The following is a 24,332-nucleotide window of genomic DNA, read 5'->3' as shown; positions in this document are numbered from 1 at the left end:
GCTCGCGGGGCTTGATGGGAGGTGTAGTCCGGGATGGTCAGGCCTTTCCGTTCTGCCCGTTATTCATTATTAACGGTTATTAACGGTGGGAAAGTCTTCGACCTCAAGCCGTGACCCAAAAGCTCCTTGTCCCTTAGGTCAGGGCCCCGAGCACCACGTCCAGTGGGCTGTGCCCAGCCTGTGCCAGCGCCCAGGGAAGGGTCCCGTTTACGGGCTCCATAAATAATCTTATTTAGGGAATCTTGGAATGGCTCAGGCTGGAAAAGCCCTCTAAGATCGCCAAACCCAACCCTTCCCCCAGCACTGCCATGCCACCCCTGACCCGTGTCCCGAAGTGCCACCTCCTCGTGTTTTTGGGGATGGGGATGGGCAGCTGTGCCAGCGTTGTGTTCCCAATTCCAGGGAGAAATTCCTGCTGATGCCCAACCTCAGGCTGCTCCCTTTCCCCTGGAAGCAGAGCCTGACCCCCACGGCTACCCCGTCTATCAGGGACTTGTGACGAGCCAGAAAGTCCCTCCTGCTCCCTCTTTTCTCCAGGATAAACATTCCCAGCCCCTCCATGTCCCCTCCTCATCCCAGGGCGGGGTGGGGGTGGCACCTGGGACAACACCGGCGTTCGAACTACAACTCCCAGCATGCCCAGCACCGGAACTTCCGGCACTTCCGCGCTATAAAAGGCGCGCCGCCGCCGTTACCGCTCAAATGGTCCGCGGGCTGTGTGAGGTGAGGGGCGCCTGAGGGGAGGGCGCAGGTTCGGGATCCCGCTCCCCTCGGTGGATCCCGGTGGATCCCGGCTCCTCTCGGGGTATCCCGGTGTCCCCAAACCCCCGGGAGGAGTTGGCGGCGCTGGGCCGGGCCTCAGTCCCGCTCCGCGGCCTCTCCCGGCCCGGGGCTCGGGCCCAGCTCCGATCCCTGTGCCCAGAATTCCCAAAAACAGCCCCGGGAATTCCCCCCGCGGCGTGGGGAAGGAAGGAATGGGATTCATTCCCGGTTTTCCCTGGATTTTTGGGACTCTCCCGGCCCTGGGCTCGGGCCGCGGTTCCCGGGAGTTTTCTCCTTCCCTGGAAAGGCGAAACAGCCTCGGGAATTCTCCCAGCGGTGTTTTCCAGGCGGCGTGGGAAGGGAATAATTGGGATTCTTTCCAGTTTTTCCGGCTTTTCCCGAGGTTTTGGGACCCGTCGTGGTGCGGGGCATTCCCGGGAGGGGGAATGAGGAATCCTTTCCTTCCCTGGGCAGCAAAAGAGCCTGGAAAATAATTCCTGAAAAAAAAAAAAAAACCCACTTCCAATGTTTTAGTGTGTCCGAGGAAAACAGGGGATAAATGGGGTTTATGAACAGCCTCAGGAATTCACCCTCCACAGGGAAAATCGGGAATAACTGGGATTCATTCCTGTTTTTCTGGCTCTGGAGGGTTTTCCATGGGTGGGAGTGAGGATTCCTGCTGTTCCAGAGGGTTGGGAAAGGTTTTCAGGGATGGATCAGGATAAAAGGAGCCTGAGATAACAATTAATGCTTTCCCTGGCAGGAATTTCCCTGGAAATGAGGGATTTCCCTGGAATTCTCTCCTTGATCCCCAATCTCAGACAGGTGAGAGGCAGCAGAGCCTTGGAAAACCCCAAATTTGAGGGGAATAACCCCAAACTGGGAATCCCAGAGCACCTTAAAGTGAAGCTTTTCCCAAATTCCGGAGATTTCCAGTCTTCCCAAAAACTGCAGTGTCCCAGAATTCTGGGGGATGCAGAATCCATGGAAAACCCCCAGAAAGGATTTCTCTGAATCCCTTTTTTGTCTTTATTCCCAGATGTTTCCCGCTGGGCTCTGGCTCTAGGATGTTGGAGAACCGAGAGGAAGTGAGGAGCGTTCCTGGTGTATTCCCAAATTCTGGAATGGGGGCGAGTGGAATCCTTGGGAATTCCATCCCCGTGGATAATTCCTGGGAGTCTGTGGGGCTGAGCCGGGGGCCAGCTGGGAGTGGGGATGAATGGGAATGGCTGGAAAAGTGGGAATGGGAAATGGGAATGGCTGGAAAAGAAGGGATGGGAATGGCTGGAAAAGTGTGAATGGGAAATGGGAATGCTGGAAAAGAAGGGATGGGGAATGGGAATGGCTGGAAAAGTGGGAATGGAAATGGCTGGAAATGCAGGGATGGGAAATGGGAATGCTGGAAAAGAAGGGATGGGGAATGGGAATGGCTGGAAAAGTGGGAATGGCTGGAAAAGTGGGAATGGGAAATGGGAATGTCTGGAAAAGAAGGGATGGGAAATGGGAATGCTGGAAAAGTGGGAATGGGAAATGGGAATGGCTGGAAAAGTGGGAATGGGAATGGGTGGAAATGCAGGGAGGGGGAACGGGAATGCTGGAAAAGAAGGGATGGGAAATGGGAATGCTGGAAAAGTGGGAATGGGAATGTCTGGAGCCCCTCAGACCCATTCCCAGGAAGCTGGAGAGGCGGGAATGGGGTGGATCCCGGATCCCAGAGCCCCTGATCCCATTCCAGGGAAGCAGGGCCGGGTGGATCCCCGATCCCATTCCCGGTTTCCGCAGGAGCTGACCACGGTGCGGGTGCAGGATCCGCGCGTGCAGAACGAGGGCTCCTGGAATTCCTACGTGGATTACAAGATCTTCCTGCACGTGAGCCGGGCGGGATCGGGATTGGGATCAGCCCTGGGAGAGGCTCCGGAGCGGGAATGTCCCGAGCCACGGAGGGGAATCCTCGGGATCCTGTCCTGGGCTGGCTCCCGGATCCGGCAGGGACGGAGATCCAGCCCCTCGATCCCAGGGATAATTCCCATGGAGAATTCCCAGCCTGGATCCTCTGTCCAGGCCAGATCCAGCCCCCTGATCCCAGGGATAATTCCCACGGAGAATTCCCACCGTTAATTCCCTTGCTGGATCCCTCAGTCACTGAGATCCAGCCCCTCGATCCCAGGGATGATTCCCAGGGATGATTCCCACCCTGGATCCCTCAGCCCTCAATTCCCAGTGATTCCCTCCAGGGAATCCTTCCCAGGGTTATTCCCAGGAATCATTTCCAGGGATCTCTCCCAGGGATCCCTCCCGGTGTCATTCCCAGGGATTTCTAACAGTGATCCCTCCCCTGATCCCTCCCTGGATCAAACCCCGTTATCCCTCCCAGGGTCATTCCCAGGGATCCCTCCCAGTGTCATTCCCAGGGATTTCTCCCAGTGATCCCTCCCCGGGTTCCTTCCCCGTGGTCATTCCCGGTGATCCCTCCCAGTGATCCCTCCCTGATCCCGCCGGGATCTCTCCGGTTCCGCTGCCATTCCGGTGTTTTTCCCAGACCAACAGCAAGGCCTTCACCGCCAAGACCTCGTGCGTGCGGCGCCGCTACCGCGAGTTCGTGTGGCTGCGGCGGCAGCTCCAGCGCAACGCCGGCTCCGTGTAAGGGCTGCGGGATTCGGGATCGCCTGGGGCCCAAAATCCCAAAGTTCCCCCCGTTTTCCCAGGCTCTGTGTAAGGGCTGCGGGATTCGGGATCGCCTGGCGCCCAAAATCCCAAAGATTTCCCCCCTTTTCCCAGGCTCCGTGTAAGGGCTGCGGGATTCCGCCCCAAATCCTGGATTTGGGATCACCCAGAACCCAAAATCCCAAAGTTTCCCCCATTTTCCCAGGCTCCGTGTAAGGGCTGCGGGATTTGGGATCGCCCAGAACCCAAAATCCCAACGATTTCCCTCATTTTCCCAGGCTCTGTGTAAGGGCTGCGGGATTCCGCCCCAAATCCGGGATTTGGGATCACCCAGAACCCAAAATCCCAAAGTTTCCCCCGTTTTCCCAGGCTCTGTGTAAGGGCTGCAGGATTCCGCCCCAAATCCGGGATTTGGGATCGCCCAGAACCCAAAATCCCAAAGTTTTCCCCCCAAAGTTTCCTCCTGTTTTCCCAGGCTCCGTGTAAGGGCTCTGGGGATTCCACCTGAAGTCCCGGGATCACCCAGGGCCCATCCCAAAGTTTTCTCCATTTTCCTAGATCCGTGTAAGGGCTGCAGGATTCTGTCCCAAATCTGGGATTTGGGATAGCCCGGCGCCCAAAATCCCAAAGTTTCCCCCTGTTTTCCCAGGCTCTGTGTAAGGGCTGCGGGATTCCGCCCCAAATCCGGGATTTGGGATCACCCAGAACCCAAAATCCCAAAGTTTCCCCCCTTTTCCCAGGCTCCGTGTAAGGGCTGCGGGATTCCGCCCCATATCCGGGATTTGGGATCGCCCAGGGCCCATCCCAAAGTTTCCCCCTCCCGTTTTCCCAGGCCGGTGCCGGAGCTGCCGGGAAAATCCGCGTTTTTCGTGGGAAGCACCGATGAGTTCATCGAGAGGCGGCGGCAGGGGCTGCAGCACTTCCTGGAGAGGTGGGAGCGGGGCTGGGCTTTGGGGTGCTTTGGGATGTTTGGGATATTTCGGATATTTTGGATATTTTGGATATTTGGGATTTGGGAAGGGCTGAGGGGAGGGTGCAGTTCCCAGGGGTGGCCAGGAGGTGGCAGCAGTGAGGGCTGGGTGACTCTGGTCACCGTCCCCTGTGTCCCCCTCCGTCCCCTCTGTCCCCCTTGTGTCCCCCTCTGTCCCCCTTGTGTCCCCCTCCGTCCCCTTGTGTCCCCACTGTCCCCCTGTGTCCCCCTGTGTCCCCCTGTGTCCCCCTGTGTCCCCCTGTGTCCCCCTGTGTCCCCCCTGTGTCCCCCCTGTGTCCCCCCTGTGTCCCCCCTGTGTCCCCCCTGTGTCCCACTTGTGTCCCCCGCTGTCCCCCTTGTGTCCCCCTTGTGTCCCCCTTGTGTCCCCCTTGTGTCCCCCCGTGTCCCCGCTGTCCCCCCGTGTCCCCGCTGTCCCCCGTTGTCCCCTTGTGTCCCCTCTGTCCCCTTGTGTCCCCCTGCTGTCCCCTTGTGTCCCTCCTGTCCCCCTGTCCCTGCTGTCTCTCCTGTCCCACTTCTGTCCCTGCTGTCCCCCCCGTCCTTGCTGTCCCTCCTGTCCCCCCGTTGTCCCCACTTCTGTCCCTGCTGTCCTTGCTGTCATTGCGCTCCTTCCTCCCTGTGTCCCCAGGGTGGGAGGTGGCAGCAGGGGTCAGAGGTGACAGAGACGACCCAAACCACTGTTCCTGCAGGGTGGGAGGTGGCCCTGTCCCTGTGTCCCCAGGGTGGGAGGTGACAGCAGAGGTGACCGTGTCCCTGTGTGTGAGGTGACAAGGTGCCAGCAGAGGTGACCCTGTCTCTGCAGGGTGGGAGGTGACCATGTCCCTGTGTGCCCAGGGTGGGAGGTGACAAGGTGCCAGCGCAGGTGACCCTGTCCTTGCAGGGTGGGAGGTGACCGTGTCCCTGCAGGGCGGGAGGTGACCAGGTGCCAGCGCAGGTGACCCTGTCCGGGCAGGGCGGGAGGTGACCAGGTGCCAGCACAGGTGACCCTGTCCCTGCAGGGCGCGGTGCCCGCCGGCGGCAGCAGGGTGACGGTGTCCCCGTGTCCCCGTGTCCCCAGGGTGGTGCAGAGCGCCGTGCTGCTGTCCGACAGCCGCCTGCACCTCTTCCTGCAGAGCCAGCTGCCCGTGCCCGCCATCGAGGCCTGCGTGCAGGGCCGGGGGCCGCGCTCCGTCACCGACGCCATCCTGCACTACGCCATGGCCGGGCCCGCCTGGGGACAGCGCGGGGACGGGGCGGGGATGGGGGCTGCCAGGTGAGGGGAAAAACTGGGGATGGGGGCTGCCAGGTGAGGGGACAGACAGTGTGGGGACAGTGTGGGGACAGTGTGGGGCTGGGGCTGCCAGGTGAGGGGACAGTGTGGGGACAGTGTGGGGCTGGGGCTGCCAGGTGAGGGGACAGCGCGGGGACAGCGCGGGGCTGGGGGCTGCCAGGTGAGGGGACAGCGTGGGGATAGCGCAGGGATGGGGGCTGCCAGGTGAGGGGACAGCACAGGGCTGGGGGCTGCCAGGTGAGGGGACAGTGCGGGGCTGGGGGCTGCCAGGTGAGGGGACAGCACAGGGACAGTGTTGGGCTGGGGGCTCCAGGTGAGGGGACAGCGTGGGGATGGGGGCTGCCAGGTGAGGGGACAATGTGGGGACAGCGCGGGAATGGGGGCTGCCAGGTGAGGGGACAGCACAGGGACAGTGTGGGGACAGCACGGGAATGGGGGCTGCCAGGTGAGGGGACAGCACAGGGACAGTGTGGGGCTGGGGGCTGCCAGGTGAGGGGACAGCGCGGGGCTGGGGGCTGCCAGGTGAGGGGACAGTGTGGGGATGGGGGCTCCAGGTGAGGGGACAATGTGGGGCTGGGGGCTGCCAGGTGAGGGGACAAACCGGGGCTGGCCTGGGGACAGATCTGATCCGGGCTGGGATTTGGGCACGGAACAAGGGGAGCGGCCCGGGACCTCCCTGTGGATCCCAGGACAATTCCCAGCTCCTGCTTGTGGATCCCAGGGCATTCCCAGCTCTTCCCAGGACATTCCCAGCTCCTCCCAGTGGATCACAGGGCGTTCCCAGTGGATCCCAGGGCATTCCCTGTGGATCCTGGAGCATTCCCAGCTCCTCCCAGTGGATCCCAGCAGATTCCCAGCTCTTCCCAGGACATTCCCAGCTTCTCCCAGTGGATCCCAGGACATTCCCAGCTCCTCCCAGGACAATTCCCAGCTCCTCCCAGTGGATTCCGGGGCAGAGGAGCCCAGTTCCATGGGGCTGGAATGTCCCTGGGATGGGAACATCCCCCTTTTCCAGCTGGGATGGAGCTGCCCAGGCAGGGCTGTGCCCAGGAAATCCCGACATTCCCTGGAGAATTCCATTTCTCCTGCTCTTTTCCAGCTGTGCCAGTGCCCGGGGCTGCCTGGAGAGCTTTCCCTGCTGGAGTGACTTCGGCATGGACGAGGCACGGCCGGACAGCCCGGCCGGACAGCGAGTGACCCCTCCGGACAGCCCCGAGTGTCCAGCTGGACACTGAGTGACCCCTGTGCAGAGCCTGGGATTCCTGGAATTCCCAGCTGGACACTGAGTGACCCCTCTGCAGGCCTGGGATTCCCGGGATTCCCAGCTGGACACCGAGTGACCCCTCTGCAGGGCCTGGGATTCCCGGAATTCCCGGGATTCCCAGCTGGACACTGAGTGACCCCTCTGGACATGCCCAGGCCCCGCAGCCCTCGCTGGGAAGAGGGATCAGCGCGGATCCCTGGGATGGGAGCACTGGGAGCACTGGGAGCACTGGGAATGCGGCCCCAGCCTGGCCGAGCTCCTTCCCTGCACGTTGCTGGTATTCCCTGATATTCCCAGCAGTGTTTTCCTCACTCTGCTCCTGCTCAAATCCCGCTGGAATTCCCAAATTGGGCTCAGATCCTGAAACTGGGCTCAAATCCCGCTGGAATCCCCAAACTGGGCTCAGATCCCTCTGGAATCCCCAAACTGGGGTCAAATCCTCCTGGAATTCCTAAACTGGGCTCAGATCCCTCTGGAATTCCCAAACTGGGCTCAGATCCCTCTGGAATTCCCAAACTGGGCTCAAATCCCTCTGGAATTCCCAAACTGGGCTCAGATCCCTCTGGAATCCCCAAACTGGGGTCAAATCCTCCTGGAATTCCCAAACTGGGCTCAAATCCCTCTGGAATTCCCAAACTGGGGTCAGGTCCCCCTGGAATTCCCAAACTGGGCTCAGATCCCCCTGGAATTCCCAAACTGGGCTCAGGTCCCTCTGGAATTCCCAAACTGGGACAATCTGAGCCGAGATTCCCGCCGGGAAAAGGGAGGGATGGGGCTGGAGTTTGTGTCCCGTTCCCGCTGGAATTCCGGGGATTTTCGGGAAAACGGGAGCAGCAGCTGGAGTGGTTTCGGTGTCTTCCCCTCCCTCAGCACTTGGTGTGGGCAGGAAATAAAAATAAAAATAAAAATAAATAAAATAAGTAAAATTCAGACGGAAGTGGAAGAGATTTTCCGGGTTCTGCCGGGGTGGGGATTTTGGGATTTGGGGGGATTTGGGAATTCCTCACCCCCAGCTAGGGCTCGGGGCGGGTTTTGGGGAATTTTCGGCTCCAGGGAAGGCCCGGGAATGTTGGGAATCCCCTGGAGGAATGGCAGGAGGAGTTCAGAGTTCCAAGCGCGTGTGTGATTGGCTGAATCTCTCATGAATATTCATGAAATCATTAATATTCATGAGCGCATCGCTGCTGGAATTCCCAAACTGGGCCCAGATCCCTCTGGAATTCCCAAAAAAGGGCTCAGATCCCTCTGGAGTTCCCAAACTGGGCTCAGATCCCTCTGGAGTTCCCAAACTGGGCTCAGATCCCTCTGGAATTCCCAAACTGGGCTCGGATCCCAGTTTGGGAATTCCAGAGGGACTGGGGCCTCCATCCAGCCGAGTGCGGGAGGGGAGGGGGTTCCGGAGCAGCGGGAAAAGCAGGAGAGGGATGGGCTGGAATCACCTCACGGCAACGGGGCCATTCCCAGTCTGACCATTCCCGATCATTCCCAACCATTCCTGACCATTCCCGACCATTCCTGATTATTTCTGGTCGTTCCCAGAGCAGCCAAACTTGGAGAGGAAAAAGGAATTTATTGAGGGACAACAACTGGATTTGGGATAGGGGAACACCTGGATTTGGAATTTGGGATAGGGGAACACCTGGATTTAGGTTCTCCAGGGGATTTGGGATTTTTGGGGAAAGCAGGATAACGAGGGCAGGAAATCTCCAGGGGATTTGGGATTTTTGGGGAAAGCAGGATGCGTGCCTCAGTTTCCCCGCGGAATGGCTCCAGGAGGGATTTTTGGGATAAATCCGCTCGGTGCCAGCGCCGTGTCCTCCATGCATGGCTCCGCTGCGTGAATTCCGTGGGATCTGTGGGATTTGTGGGATCTGTGGGATTTGGGATCCAGGGAATGCCTCAGGCCAGCGCTGTCCCCGTGCTGCCGTTCCCGGTCCCGCCTGCTCCGGGGAAAACGGGGATGGAGACGAGGACACCAAATCCCAAATCCGAAACCCAAAACCTGACCGCAAACCCCAAGTCTCAAACCCCAAACCTGACCCCAAATCTCAAAGCCAAACCCCAAATCTCAAACCCCAAACCACGGCCCCCAAACATGACCCCAAATCCCAAACCCCCAACTCCACACCCCAAATCTCAAACCCCAAATCTCAAACCCCAAACCACAGCCCCCAAACATGACCCCAAATCCCAAACCCCAAATCTCAAACCCCAAATCTCAAACCCCAAACCACGGCCCCCAAACATGACCCCAAATCCCAAATCCCCAACTCCACACCCCAAACCCCAAACCCAAAACCTGATCCCAAATCTCAAACCCAACCCCCAAATCCCAAACCCCCGGCCCCACACCCTAAATCTCAAACCCCAAATCTCAAACCCCAAATCTCAAACCCCAAACCACGGCCCCCAGACATGACCCCAAACCCCAAACTCCACACCCCAAACCCAAAAACTGATCCCAAATCCCAGACTCCAAACCCCACACCCCAAACTTGACCCCAAATCCCAACCCCAGACCCCAAGCCCCACAGCTGACCCCACAGCCTCACCCGTCCCTGTCCCGGTCACTGCTCCAGGTCGAAGGCGGGCATCAGGAATTCCCTCGGGACGATCCCGATTTCCCGGCCGAGCTCCCCGACCCACCAACCGTACCCGGGGTACTCCTGTGGGACCGGGATTGGGGTCAGAAATACCCCAAACCCCACAGAAATACCCCAAATCCTACAGAAATACCCCAAATCCTACGGAAAATACTCCAAATCCTGAAAAAATACCCCAAATCCTACCAAAAATGCTCCAAATCCTGCAAAAAATACCCCAAATCCCACCAAAAATACTCAAAATCCCACAAGAAAACCCCAAATCCCACAAAAAATACAGAATCACACAAAAATACACATAATCCAACAGAAAAACCCAAATCCCACAAAAAAATACCCCAAATCCCACAGAAATACACCAAATCCTCTGGGTCAGGGTCTGGGGCCAAGAGGGGGAAAAAATTATTTTTTTATTATTATCCCAAATTATATTTTTAATGCCCCAAATTTATCCCCAAAATCCGAATTTATCCCAAAAATCCGAATTTATCCCAAAAATCCGAATTTATCCCTAAAATTTCCCCTCAGCCTGAGCCGCGCCTCGGCCCCTCCGCAATCCCGATTTTAAACCAATCCCAATTTTAAACCAATTCCTTCTCTGCTAAATCCTGGGATAAACCTTGGGATAAATCCCGGGATTTTCCAGCATCCAAAAGCATGGGAAAAATCCCAAATTTATCCCTAAAATCCGAATTTATCCCTAAAACCCCGCAGGCCGGACCATCCCAATTTCAAACCAATCCCAACTGCTTCCGTGAGGAATCCAGGGATAAACCTGGGCCTAAATCCCGGGATTTTCCCGAAATCCCAGGCCCGGAACAGGCCCCGAACTCGCGCCAGCCCAGCTGGAATTTTCCCCCCGCGCGGCGCCGGAAGAATTAAAAGCGCATTAAAAACTCGCGGCAATCGCGCCGGCGCTGCCAAATTGCCGCGCGCCGCCGCGTGCAGATGTTAGTTAATTATGCTAATTTTTATTAAATCATTAACGCCGAGCCCTGGCACGGCGGAGCTGCCCCAACTCTGCTCCGCTCCTTCCCGGCCCGCTGGAATTCCGCGGTTTTGGGGGTGGGAGGAGGAGGAGGAGGAGGAGGAGGACGGGGTTTTGTTGGAGTTTGGTTAATTAGGGCTTAATGAGGGCTGTGCTGCGCTGGGCGGGGAGTTCGGGAATTTTATGGGATTTTATGGGAAGGACTGGAAGGGAGAGGATGGGCGGGGAAAGGGAGCCTGGGAGGGGTGAGGGGGCACTGGGAGCACTGGGAACAACTGGGAATCACTGGGAAGTGGAGCAGCGTCCCCCCCATTCCCAGGAATCGGGAAATTGGGAATCTGGAATCCTTTCAAGGTTGGGAATTGGATTTGGGGTCACTGGGAATTGCATTTGGGGTCACCACGACTCCATCTCCCCATTCCCGGGAATCAGCAGGAAGCAGAGAATCGGGAATCTCATTCCCTTTCGAAGATGGGAACTGGGTTTGGGGTCACCCCAACTCTGTCCTCCCCATCCCAGGAATCCTCAGACTGGGAATCCCGTCCCGCCAGGATCCATCCCATCCCAACAGGATTTGTCCAATCCTTTTGGGGTCTCCATGTCCAATCCCATTGAGGTCTCCGTGTTCCATCTCAACAGGATTCATCCAATCCCTTTGGGGTCTCCATTCCCATCCCAACAGGATCTGTCCAATCCCTTTGGGGTCTCCACATCCCATCTCATCGGGGTCTCCATGTCCCATCCCAATGGGGTCTCCATGTCCCGTCCCAATGGAGTCTCCATTCCCATCCCACCAGAATCCACGTGTCCCATCCCACCAGGATCTGTCCCATCCCTTTGGGATCTCCACATCCCATCCCAATGGAGTCTCCATGTCCCATCCCACCAGGATCTGTCTCATCCCCTTGGGGTCTCCATCTCCGACCCCATTGAGGTCTCCGTGTTCCATCTCAGCAGGATCTGTCCAATCCCTTTGGGGTCTCCATGTCCCACCCCACCAGGATCCGCCTGTCCCACCCCAACCCATCCAAACCCACACATCCCAACGATCCAAGACTTATCCAAGTAATGATTCCCCACAAAAACACCCAACCACCATGGAGTTGGGTGTCTCCATTGGAGTCTCCATTCCCATCCCACCAGGATCCACGTGTCCCATCCCACCAGGATCTGTCCCATCCCTTTGGGATCTCCACATCCCATCTCATTGGGGTCTCCATTCCCATCCCACCAGGATCTGTCCCCTCCCCTTGGGGTCTCCATCTCCGATCCCACTGAGGTCTCCGTGTTCCATCTCACCAGGATCTGTCCCATCCCTTTGGGGTCTCCATGTCCCACCCCAACCCATCCGAACCCACACATCCCAACGATCCAAGACTTATCCAATTAGCGATTCCCCACAAAAACACCCAACCACAGCCCTGCCACCGCCCCACCCTGCTGGGGGGACCCCGGGGTGACACTGGGGTGACACCGGGGTGACACTGGGGTGACACCGGGGTGACATTGGGTGACACTGGGGTGACACCGGGTGACACCGGGGTGACACCGGGCCCCAGACCCCATCCCTGGATCCCCTCCAAGGCCTGGCGACGCCGGGTTGATCTTTATTCCGCGGCTGAGCGCGGCGCGGAGCCCGGGGCGGCGAGCGGAGCGCGGCTGGGGACGATGTGACGGAAATGGAAATGTTTCATCTGCCGGGCCCATCTGTGCCGTGCGCTCCTGCCGCTGCCCCGAGAGGCGCCGCGAAGCTCCGCATCGCTTTAATATTCTCCTAAATCACCTCCCCGGCGCGCTGCAAGGGCCATTGCCGCCGCCGCGCCGGTTCATCTGGAGTGCACGGCGGAACGGGGGGCACGGCGAGGGCAGGGGGAGGGCGCGGGGTGGGGTTTGGGAGGAATTCCCGGGATTTGGGGTCCTGAGTCGCTGGGATTGCGGGGGAGTGCGGGCAGAGAGGAGACGCGCGCGCAAAAAAAAAAAAAAAAATCGAAATAAAAATTTGCACGAAGTTGCAGGGAGGGTTTGGGGGTGCAGGAATGTTGGATTTGGAGGTTTGGGGTACGGGGATTGGGAGATGTTCGGGATTCAGGAATTTTTGGGGTGCAGGGATGTCAGATTTGGAGGTTTGGGGTGCAGGGATTGGGAGATGTTCGGGATTCAGGAATTTTTGGGGTACAGGGAGGGTTTGGGGGTGCAGGAATGTCGGATTTGGAGGTTTGGGGTGCGGGGTTTGGGGGATGATCGGAATTCAGGAATTTTTGGGGTGCAGGGAGGGTTTGGGGGTGCAGGAATGTTGGATTTGGAGTTTTGGGGTGCGGGGTTTGGGGGATGCTCGGAATTCGGGAATTTTTGGGGTCCAGGAGGATCCGGGGGTGCAGGGAGGGTTTGGGGGTGCAGGAATGTCGGATTTGGAGGTTTGGGGTGCGGGGTTTGGGGGATGCTCGGAATTCGGGAATTTTGGGGTGCAGGGAGGGTTTGGGGGTGCAGGAATGTCGGATTTCGAGGTTTGGGGTGCAGGGATTGGGAGATGCTCGGAATTTGGGAATTTTTGGGGTGCAGGGAGGGTTTGGGGGTGCGGGAATGTCGGATTTGGAGGTTTGGGGTGCGGGGTTTGGGGGATGATCGGAATTCAGGAATTTTTGGGTTGCAGGGAGGGTTTGGGGGTGCAGGAATGTCGGATTTGGAGGTTTGGGGTGCAGGGATTGGGAGATGTTCGGGATTCAGGAATTGTTGGGGTGCAGGAGGATCCGGGGGTGCAGGGAGGGTTTGGGGGTGCAGGGATGAGCAGGGATTGGGGGATGTGCAGCATCCATGGGGTTTGGAGTTTTAGGAACGCAGGAATGGGTTGGGGGGAACGTGCCGGAATTGGGGTGAAAGATGCCAGAATCGGGGCTTTCACATCTCCAGGAGAACGGGCGATGAACTCGGGGATTTGGAGTTTCAGGGGATGCAGGAATTGGGGGGAAATGCGCAGAAATTGGGTAGGAACATTCTGGAATTGGGGGGAAATGTGCAGAAATTGGGGGGGGACGTGCCGGAATTGGGATTTCACATCTTCAGGAGTACCCGAGGGATGAACGAGGGATGGAATTTCAGGGATCCAGAAACTGGGGAGGAACGTGCCGGAATCGGGATGAAACACCCCAAAATCGGGATTAATCACCCCAGAACCGGGTGAAACACCCCAGAATCGGGATGAAACATCCCAGAATCGGGATTAATCACCCCAGAACCGGGGTGAAACACCCCAGAACCGGGTCAAACACCCCAGAACCGGGGTAAAACACCCCAGAACCGGGTCAAACACCCCAGAACCGGGGTAAAACACCCCAGAACCAGGGTGAAACATCCAGAACCGGGTAAAACACCCCAGAATCGGGTGAAACACCCCAGAATCAGCATGACACACCCCAGAACCGGGTGAAACACCCCAGAACCGGGGTGAAACACCCCAGAATTGGGATTAATCACCCCAGAACCGGGTGAATCTCCCCAGAACCGGGGTGAATCTCCCCAGAACCGGGTGAATCTCCCCAGAACCGGGGTAAAACACCCCAGAACCGGGGTGAAACATCCAGAACCGGGTAAAACACCCCAGAATCGGGTGAAACACCCCAGAATCAGCATGACACACCCCAGAACCGGGGTGAATCTCCCCAGAACCGGGGTGAATCTCCCCAGAACCGGGGTGAAACACCCCAAAACCGAGATGACACACCCCAGAACCGGGGTGAAACATCCAGAACCGGGGTAAAACACCCCAGAACCGGGGTAAAACACCCCAGAACCGGGTAAAACACCCCATAACCGGGTGAATCTCCCCAGAACCGTGTCTCTGACACCTCGGGGCTCCCCGCCTCACCCGAGCAGCGCTCGGGCTGTGCCGCATCCCGCGGTTGCCGCGGTAACCGGTAACCGGGGCCGGCCCCGCCGCCGCTTCCCCGGGGGCGGCTCCACCTGCGCCCCGCGGCCCCGGCGGGGTCAGCGCGGGGTCGGCAGAATTAATGAAGGCGGCCGCTAATGAGGCGGCGGCGGCTGTTGATGCTCTCCGTGTGTCGGGGGCACTCGCATTTCCCGAGCTCATTATGGGCTGCAATTAGGCTGCGGCACCGCCAGATTATTTAGCTCGTTTTTTTGGTTTTTTTTTTCTTGTGCGGGCTTTTTTTTGGGTTTTTTTTTTTCCTTTTTGTTTTTTTCTTTCCACTCTTAAATTAGCATTTTAATAACGCCGCTGCCGAGCGGGGAGAACAACACCAAAATTGGCCGTTTTTCACGGGAAAAAAAAACTTCCCGGCTCGAGTTTAATGGCAGAGTTGTGAGGGAGAGAGGGAAAAAAAGAAAATAAAAATGAACCTTTCCCGTCTATCCCAGCGGGGAAAAAAAAAGGGGAAAAATGATATGAAATGAAATAAAAAAGCGGGGGTGATTTTTATTTGGTTTATCGCGCGCTCCGGTTCCGGAATTTTCGGCTTTAAAGCCGCGCCTGGTGGAGAGGAGCGGCCGGAGCTGCGCGGAGGGTTTGGGGGGATTCCATCCATCCATCCCGAACCCCAAATCCCAAATCCCCCGAGAAGGGAGCGGGATGCGGATTTGGGAGCAGCAAGTGCCGGTTCAAGGATAAAATGGGATCAAAAATCGGATCAAAAATCGGATCTAAAATCAGATCTAAAATCCGATTTAAAAATCAGATTAAAAATCCCATTTTTAAAAAATCCCATCAAATTTCTGTTTAAAAACCCCATTAAAAATCAAAAATCCCATTAAAAATCCCATCAAAATTCTCTTTCCAGACAAAACCCCGGGGCCGCTTCCCTCTTCCCAAAATTCCCCGCAATTATTCCCCGATATTCCCGGGGTTTGGGGGGGAAAAGGGGATTTGGGGACAAGCCAGGAATGGGGATTGGGATCGGGGACAGGGACACGTCACAACTTCAGAGGGGATTGGCAGAACCGCCCCTTTTCTTCCCGGATTTCATCCCAATCCCAATCCCAACCGCTCCCCTTTCCAGCAGGATTCCCGATCCCAAATTTTTGGTGATCCCAAATCCCTCGGGACTGGGAATTTTGGGGTTTTCCCCAAAGCGCCGCGTGCTCCTCCCAGCGGGATTTTCTGATCCCGATTTTTTGGGGATTTTCAACCCAATCCCAATCCCAACCGCTTCATTCTCCAGCAGGATCCCTGATCCCGATTTTTTGGTGATCCCAAATCCCCCAGGACTGGGAATTTTTGGGAACTGCCCCATTTTCTTTCCATTTTTTTTTTTGGCCAAATCCCAATCCTGGCCCCAAAGCGCCGCGTGCTCCTTCCAGCAGGATTCCAGATCCCAACGATTTGGGATCAGGATCCCAAATTTCCAAAACTGGGAATTTTGGGGTTTAGTCTCAGGATTGGGAATTTTGGGGTTTTTCCCTCAGGATTGGGAATTTGGGGATTTTCACTTGGGATTGGGAATTTTGGGGTTTCCTCTCACGATTGGGAATTCGGGGTTTTCCTCTCGGGATTGGGAATTCAGGGATTTTTCCCTGGGATTGGGAATTTTGGGGATGTGGGAAAAGGGAGATGGACCCCTGGTGGGGGAACCCATGGGGGGAACTGGGAGAGGGGCCTGGACTGGACGGGGAACTGGGAGAACTGGGAGAACTGGGATTGGGGGAACTGGGAGAACTGGGAGAACTGGGAGAACTGGGAGAACTGGGAGAACTGGGAGAAATGGGATTGGGGAGAACTGGGAGAACTGGGATTGGGGAACTGGGAGAACTGGGAGAACTGGGATTGGGGAACTGGGAATGTGTTCCCCATTCTGATCCCAAACTGGGGTTACTGGGATTGGGATTTTCCCTCTGACCCCAAACTGGGGTTACTGGGATCAATTCCCCTCTCTGACCCCAAACTGGGGTCACTGGCGGGGCAGAATTCCCGTAGTTTTTGTTCAATCCCGTGTTTATTTGGGACAATTCCCAAAATTCTGGCTTTTTTTTGGGATCCCGAATTCCCTTTTCCCTTCCCGGGATCTTCCTTCCCCCATTTACTGGGGACAATTCCCGAAATTTCTGAGATTTCCGGGATGTTTTGGGATTGGTTTTTTTCCCTGCAGTTTCTATTTTTCCTGCGGTTTTCCATGGAAAAATTCCCAAATCTGCTGGCAGGGGTGGGTGCGGATGGATGGGATGGAGGTAGAATATAAAATATATTAAAATATAAAATATAAAATTTAAAATATATAATACAAAATAAAAATAAAAATAAAAATAAAAATAAAAATAAAAATAAAAATAAAAATAAAAATAAAAATAAAAATAAAAATAAAAATAAAAATAAAAATAAAAATAAAAATAAAAATAAAAATAAAATATAAACTAGAAAGTGTAAAAATTACAATATAAGATATAAAATATAAAAATTAAAATGTTGAAATATAAAATAGAAAACATAAAATGTAAAATATAAAATATAGAGTGTAAGACATAAAGTATAAAGATGTAAAATCTAGGATTTAATATATGAAAATTTAAATAATAAAGTAGAAGCTATTAAACATAAAATGCAAAATATAAAGAATCAAATATAAAAATTAACATGTGAAGTGTAAAATATAAAAAGTAAAAAATAGAAAAAATAATATAAAATGCAAATGCAACATTTAAAGTATAAAATGCAGACCATAAAACTTAAAAATATAAAATATAAAATGTGAAATATAAAATACAAAGATAAAATGAAAGATAAGAATAAAAATTAAAATACAAAAATTTAAAATTAAGAATTAAAAAATTTAAAAAATAAAATATAAAAATTAAAAATTTAAACTTTAAAATCTAAACAAGGAGTTATAAAGTACAAAATGCGAAGTATTAAATATAAAATATAAAATTAAACCCAAAAATTTCTGTCCCGGAGCTGCCGCTGCATCCAAACCCCAAATTCTGCTCGGCCCCAAAACAAATCCCGGAGAAAAAAATCACATTTTTAATGCGGGATTAATAAACTCAATTAATATAATTAATAAATTTATTTTATTTGCCTCTTTGTTTATTAATTTTGCCATTTATTATTTTAAATAGTTATTTATTATTATTTTAATTGCGATTTTATTAATTTATATTTTATTTATTAGGTACTATTTCTTATATATTATTTATTTGCCATTTACTATTTATTATTTATTATTTACTATTAATTATTATTTATTTTAATTTATTATTTACTATTTATTATGTATTGTTTATTATTTACCATTTACTATTTTTATTATATTTACGATTTACCATTTGTTATTATTATTTACTATTTACTATTTATTAGTTATTATTTAGTAATTAATTTTATTTATTATTTAACCTTTATTACTAATTATTGGATTAACACAGATTTGCCTCTTTACCTGTTTATTTGGTAATTTTTAATTATTTATTTAACATTTATTTACCTCTTTGTTTGCTTATTTATTTACTAATTTATAATAAATTACTGATTAATTAAGGATTTGCTGTACCTGTTAATTTAGTAATTGATAATTAATTAATTCACATTTCTTTACCTCTTTGTTTGCATATTTATCTATTAATTTACAATGAATTAATGATTAATTGATGAGTTAATTTATTTAGTAATTGATAATGAATTAATTCACATTTATTTATCTGTTTGTTTACCTGTTCATTTATTAATTTATAATGGATTTAAATATCTGTTAATTAATCAGTTAACATTAATTTACTTGTTTGTTTACCTGTTCATTTATTAATTAATAATAAATTCATTTCCCTCTTTTTTTGTTTGTTAACGTTATTATTAATTAATGTTACTTTACCTGATTATTTATTAATTGATTAACATTAATTTACCTTCTTATTTATTAATTTATAATTAATTTATATCGTCGATTTATTATCATTGATTAACTATTAGTAATTCATTATTAATAAAATAATTATGTTATCATTAATCAATTATTTAATAATTTATAATTAATTTAGAACAGATTCATGTCCCTATTTATTAACAAATTATTTTATTCCATTAATTAATTAATTAAATTATTCCATTTATTAAATGAATTGATTTTCCCACCCAAGGCTCATCCCAGGAAGTTCCCAGTGCTGAATTCCAAAGGAAATGTGGGAATATCCCGGAATTCCCGGGAATTGCGGCCCCGAGGCCTCCCGGGATTCCCGGCACCAAAATTTGGGATGGAGCACCAAAATTTGGGATGGAGCATCAAAATTTGGGATGGAGCATCAAAATTTGGGATGGAGCATCCGGGATTTGGGATGGAGCATCAAAATTTGGGATGGAACACCAAAATTTGGGATGGAACACCAAAATTTGGGATGGAACACCAAAATTTGGGATGGAGCACCGAAATTTGGGATGGAACACCAAAATTTGGGATGGAGCATCAAAATTTGGGATGGAACACCAAAATTTGGGATGGAGCATCAAAATTTGGGATGGAACAGCAAAATTTAGGATGGAACACCAAAATTTGGGATGGAACAGCAAAATTTGGGATGGAACAGCAAAATTTGGGATGGAACAGCAAAATTTGGGATGGAGCATCGGGATTTGGGATGGAACACCAGGAATGTGCAGGTGAGGCCCTGGGATGAGGAAAATTTGGGATTCGAGATCAGGAACACCCGGGATCCATTCCCGGGATGAGGAAAATTTGGGATGCGGAATTGGGGATGTGCAGGTGAATCCCTGAGGATCGGGCACAGGCTGGGATCAGCCTCGTCCCTGTCCCTGGGGAGTGACCAGGGGTGACCAGGGGTGACCAGGAGTGACCAGGAGTGACTGAGAGTGACCAGGGATGACCAGGAGTGACCAGGAGTGAACAGGAATGACCAGGAGTGACCAGGGGTGACCAGGAGTGACTGAGAGTGACCAGGGGTGACCAGGGGTGACCAGGGGTGACCAGGAGTGACTGAGAGTGACCAGGGATGACCAGGAGTGACCAGGAGTGACTGAGAGTGACCAGGGGTGACCAGGGGTGACCAGGAGTGACCAGGAGTGACTGAGAGTGACCAGGGGTGACTGAGAGTGACCAGGAGTGACTGAGAGTGACCAGGGGTGACCAGGGGTGACCAGGAGTGACCAGGAGTGACCAGGGGTGACCAGGGATGACCAGGTATGACCAGGGGTGACCAGGAGTGACCAGGGGTGACCAGGAGTGACCAGGGATGACTGAGAGTGACCAGGGGTGACCAGGAGTGACCAGGGATGACTGAGAGTGACCAGGGGTGACCAGGGAGTGACCAGGGGTGACCAGGGGTGACCAGGAGTGACCAGGGGTGACCAGAGGTGGCCAGGGTGAGATGGGGTGACCAGGAATGACTGAGGAGTGACCATGGGTGACCATGGGTGACCGGGACTGACCAGGAGTGACCATGGGTGACCATGGGTGACCGGGACTGACCAGGAGTGACCATGGGTGACCATGGGTGACCGGGACTGACCAAGGTGACCAGGAGTGATCGAGGGGTGACCGGGGATGACCCAGGTGACCAGAGGTGACCGAGGGTGACCAGAGGTGACTGAGGATGACCAGGGGTGACCGGGAGTGACCAGGAGTGACCGAGGAGTGACTGAGGAGTGACCAGGGGTGTCCAGAGGTGGCCAGGGTGACAAGGTGTGACCATGGGTGACCATGGGTGACCAGGGATGACCAAGGTGACCAGAGGTGACCGAGGGTGACCAGGGGTGACTGGGAATGACCAGGAGTGACCGAGGTGACCGTTCACTGCCATGACCGAGGTCACCAGATGTGACTGGGGGGTGACCAGGGAGTGACCGAGGGGTGACCAGGAGTGACCAGAGGTGACAGAAGTGACCGGGGGGTGACCGGGGGTGACCAGGGATAACCAGGGGTGACCGGGGGGTGACCGGGATGACCGAGGGGTGACCGGGGGGTGACCGGGGGGTGACCGGAGGTGACCGGGGGTGACCGGGGGGTGACCGGGGGGTGACCGGGGATGACCGGGGGGTGACCGGGGGTGACCGGGGGTGACCGGGGGGTGACCGGGGATAACCAGGGGTGACCAGGAGTGACCAGGAGTGACCAGGAGGTGACTGAAGTGACCGGGGGGTGACCGGGGGGTGACCGAAGGTGACCGGGGGGTGACCGGGGATAACCAGGGGTGACCGGGGTGACCGGGGGTAACCGGGGGGTGACCGGGGGGTGACCGGGGGTGACCGGGGATAACCAGAGGTGACCGGGGGGTGACCGGGGGGTGACCGGGGGTGACCGGGGATAACCAGAGGTGACCGGGGGGTGACCGGGGGGTGACCGGGGGTGACCGGGGATAACCAGAGGTGACCGGGGGGTGACCGGGGGGTGACCGGGGGGTGACCGGGGGGTGACCGGGGGTGACCGGGGGTGACCGGGGGGTGACCGGGGGGTGACCGGGGGGTGACCGGGGGGTGACCGCTGCCTCCCAGCTGCCGCCATCCCGCCGCTCCCAGCGGGACCATTCCCGGGATCCGAGCGCAGCTGAGCCCGGGCCGAGCTCATCCCGCGCCGCCTCCGGGGACGGAGCCGGGGGAGGGAGGGAGGGCTGGTCCCCTCCCCAAATCCATGGAAAATGGTCCCCGTCCCCAAATCCATGGAAAATGCCGCTAGATGTCACCCCGCGCCTTCCGCTGCCGTGGGGATGCGGGAATTCTCTCCCGCCACTTCCCTCTCCCGGTTTTCCGGGCAGGGATGGAGGAGGGAATGAGCCGATCCCGGTTTTCCCAGGCAGGGATGGAGGGAATGAACAGATCCCAGTTTTCCCAGGCAGGGATACAGGGAATGAGCCGATCCCGGTTTTCCTGAGCAGGGAATGAGCCGATCCCGGTTTTCCCAGGCAGGGATGGAGGAGGGAATGAACCGATCCCGGTTTTCCCAGGCAGGGATGGAGGGATTGAACAGATCCCGGTTTTCCCAGGCAGGGATGGAGGAGGGATGAATCGATCCCGGTTTTCCCGGGCAGGGAATGAACGGATCCCGGTTTTAGGACACCCACCACGCCCAGCTAAAGCGGGAAGTGGCACCGCATTCCCACAGTTATCCCGGAGGAGGAATCACTGGGATGGGAAAGAGGGAGCAGGGCTGGGAACGGGATGTGGGAACGGGGTTTTGTTGGGATTATGGAATTCTGGGATGGGGTGGGTGGGAAGGAGCTCGAACCCCATCCCAATCCCAGTTCTGCCATGGGCAGGGACCCATCCCGATATCCCAGTCCAGCCTGGCCTCGGACGCTTCCAGAGATGGGAATTCGGGATGGGAATTCGGGATGGGAATTCGGGATGGGAATTTGGGATGGGAATTCGGGATGGGAATTCAGGATGGGAATTTGGGATGGGAATTTGGGATGGGAATTTGGGATGGGAATTTGGGATGGGAATTCGGGATGGGAATTTGGGATGGGAATTCGGGATGGGAATGACTCTTCCCTTTTCCCAAGAGAATTCCCAGTGTTTTCTCCCAGTGAACGAGCCGTTGGCACCTCTGGGGTTGTCACCCTGCACCTCCCAGATCCAAGGGGCCAGGATCCCTTGGGATCAGCATTCCCAGGATTCCTGGGATCAAACAGGCCCCGATTTCCCTGGAAGTGCCCAAGGAACACCGGGACAGGGTCGGTTTCCACAGCGGGGATCGCGCCCAGATCCAGCCTTGGCAATTCCATGACTCCCTGACCCCACTGCGCTCCCGGTCCCCACTTTTCCCGGGAATGTCGGGCCGGGAAGGCGCCAGATGGGATTTTATAGGAGCCGCTATTCCGTGGTCGGAGCCAGCGGGCGCCGCGAGATTAATTCCGCGAAATTAATTGGGACAAGATTGAAAAGGAAATTAAGGCGCAGCTGAGTGAACATTCCCAACCTTTTCCCTCCTCCTCCTCCTCCTCCTCCTCCTCCTCCTCCTCCTCCTCCTCCCATCGCTGCCTCTCCCTCCCTCCTCTTCCCGCATCCGGAATTTATAGGGAAAAGCCCCCGGATCCGTCGGTTCTGAGCGAGGCAATTCCCCAAATTCCCAAATCGGGAATCCCCCAAAAAATGAGGAATTTGCCGTTTCCGGAGCGGGGTACAGGATCAGGAGGGGGAGCTGCTCCTCCAACCCCAAATCGAGCCCCAAATAGGTCCCAATCCCAGTAAAAACCAATAAAAACCAATAAAACTCAGTAAAGACCAGTGAAAAACCAGTAAAGACCAGTAAAACCCAGTAAAAACCATTCAAACTCAGTAAAGACCAGTAAAAACCAGTAAAAACAAGTAAAAACTCAGTAAAAACCAGTAAAAAACAATAAAACTCAGTAAAGACCAGTAGAAACCAGTAAAAACCAGTGAAAACAAATAAAACCCCCTCCTGACATCATTAATCTAATTTTAAATCTTAATTTTGAGAGATTTTAGCACCTTTTGGCCTTGAAAATGAGCTCAAATCCCAAAAAATTCCAGCTCCTCCCTCCCGGAGGACATGGATGAAGCCAGCCCATTGAAAATGGGAAATAAAATGGGAAATGAGCCAAAATTCCCAAAAATTCCCCAAAAAAATTTTTAAAATCCCAAGAAAATTCTGCATTCCACATCACTGAGGACATGGATAAGGCCCAGGAATGGGAAATAAAATGGGAAGTGAGGCAAATTTACCAAAAAATTAACAAAAAATCCCAAAAATGCCCCCAAAATTCCCCCAAAATTCCCCAAAATTCCAGCTCCTACCTTGCTGAGGATGCGGATGAGGTCGCCCCGTTGGAAGGAGAGCTCGTCGGGATTGTCCCCGCGGCAATCCCACAATCCCTGGTAATAATTGGAGTAATCCCAGTCGGAATTTTCTGGGAAAAAGGGGAAAAAAAGGGTCAGGGTGGTGAGGGATTTATAGGTACAGGATCATGGAGGTGATTCCAGAGCCAAAAGTTCTCCTGAAGTTTCTCCAGGATGGGAAATGCTCCAAATCCATTGGGAATGTTGAATGTTGAGTCGGGAAATGGTGGAAATTCCATGGAATTCCATCACGGCCCCACCGGCCAAGGGATTGGTGCTCCCCCAAGAGTTTGGTCCCAGTTTTCCAGGAATTCCTTTCCCAGGAATTCTCATCCCGGCTCCTTTCCTGCTTCCCAGAAGGACAGGAGGAAGTGGGAAGCATCCCGGGAATGTCCAGTGGGATCCTGGGGGGTTGGATCCCAAAATTCCTGTGGGATCCCTTTTAGGGATAAAAATCCCACTTAAAAATTCCCAAATTTTAGGGATAAAAATCCCACTTAAAAATTCCCAAACAGCTCCTTTATCCCAGGAATTTTGGGAGATGTCTCCTTATCCCATTGGGAAGAGTCTTCCCAAGTGGAATTCCACCACTGGGAAGAGTCAAATCCCAGGAATTCTCCCGCTCTCCATGTTTTCCACAGCCCAGGATGCTCCAAAGTGGCCAAAATCCCAAAATATTCCCCCATCCATATCCTGGGAATCCTTTGGATTGGGATCTTACCCTCCTCGCTCCCGAAATCCTCCTCATCCTCCAGGAATGGCGGCTCCAGCTCCTCATCTGGGGAGGCAAAAAACAGTGGGAAAAATCTGGGAAAAACAGCGGAAAAATCAGGGGAAATCCGGGAATGTCTCAGCTCCGGCAGGCCCAGAGCTCCGAGAGAATCCTGGGAATAAAAAATTCTTGGATTAATTGTGGGAAGAAGTATTGGAGGGGATTTTCATGGAAAACCGGAATTGTTGTGGGCACTGGGAAAAACAAATCCGTGAATTCCGGGTGTCCCCGTGGGAAGAGAGGTGACTTGGGAAAAGCAGATTCCAGAGGGGAAAT

The 24,332-nt window shown here is 53.6% G+C and overlaps 2 protein-coding genes across 4 annotated transcripts in view; one reads left to right on the top strand and one right to left on the bottom strand.

Moving 5' to 3' along the window:
* Positions 1–544: 544 nt before the first annotated feature.
* SNX11 (sorting nexin 11) lies at positions 545–7,533 on the top strand. Of its 3 annotated transcripts, none has more exons than XR_012052081.1 (8): positions 545–723; positions 1,802–1,850; positions 2,545–2,631; positions 3,302–3,402; positions 4,259–4,357; positions 5,527–5,666; positions 6,784–6,985; positions 7,036–7,533. XR_012052081.1 is itself a non-coding variant. In XM_041721503.2 (7 exons), the coding sequence occupies exons 1-7, from the start codon at positions 560–562 to the stop codon at positions 6,917–6,919; spliced, it is 831 nt and encodes a 276-aa protein (XP_041577437.2). In that variant the 5' UTR covers positions 545–559; the 3' UTR covers positions 6,920–7,533. The 3 variants fall into 3 exon arrangements, 1 of the variants encoding a protein (XP_041577437.2); XR_012052080.1 differs by having other exon boundaries at positions 5,472–5,666; XM_041721503.2 differs by having other exon boundaries at positions 5,472–5,666; positions 6,784–7,533.
* Positions 7,534–8,498: 965 nt separating this feature from the next.
* The window catches only part of SKAP1 (src kinase associated phosphoprotein 1), a 64,299-nt gene continuing 48,465 nt past the window's right edge, over positions 8,499–24,332 (bottom strand). The window contains exons 10-13 of the mRNA XM_072919091.1: positions 24,006–24,062; positions 23,243–23,355; positions 9,501–9,614; positions 8,499–8,888 (exon numbers count right to left, since the gene is read on the bottom strand). Coding sequence (XP_072775192.1) covers positions 9,516–9,614; positions 23,243–23,355; positions 24,006–24,062 — 269 coding nt within the window. The 3' untranslated portion in view covers positions 8,499–8,888; positions 9,501–9,515. The remainder of the gene's footprint in view (positions 8,889–9,500; positions 9,615–23,242; positions 23,356–24,005; positions 24,063–24,332) is intronic.

The sequence above is a fragment of the Taeniopygia guttata genome, chromosome 27 (assembly GCF_048771995.1).
Source record: "Taeniopygia guttata chromosome 27, bTaeGut7.mat, whole genome shotgun sequence".
Lineage (NCBI taxonomy): Eukaryota > Metazoa > Chordata > Aves > Passeriformes > Estrildidae > Taeniopygia > Taeniopygia guttata.
The sequence above is the reverse complement of the archived record's forward strand: the minus strand, read 5'-3'. Positions and strand labels throughout refer to the sequence as shown.

Bases quoted from the DNA above. Each gene is read 5' to 3' on its own strand.
- SNX11 (XM_041721503.2), top strand. From the start codon at position 560: ATGTCCCCTCCTCATCCCAGGGCGGGGTGGGGGTGGCACCTGGGACAA. The intron at 2,632-3,301 runs GTGAGCCGGGCG...TGTTTTTCCCAG, and splicing joins ATTACAAGATCTTCCTGCAC to ACCAACAGCAAGGCCTTCAC. The intron at 5,667-6,783 runs GTGAGGGGAAAA...GCTCTTTTCCAG, and splicing joins GCGGGGATGGGGGCTGCCAG to CTGTGCCAGTGCCCGGGGCT.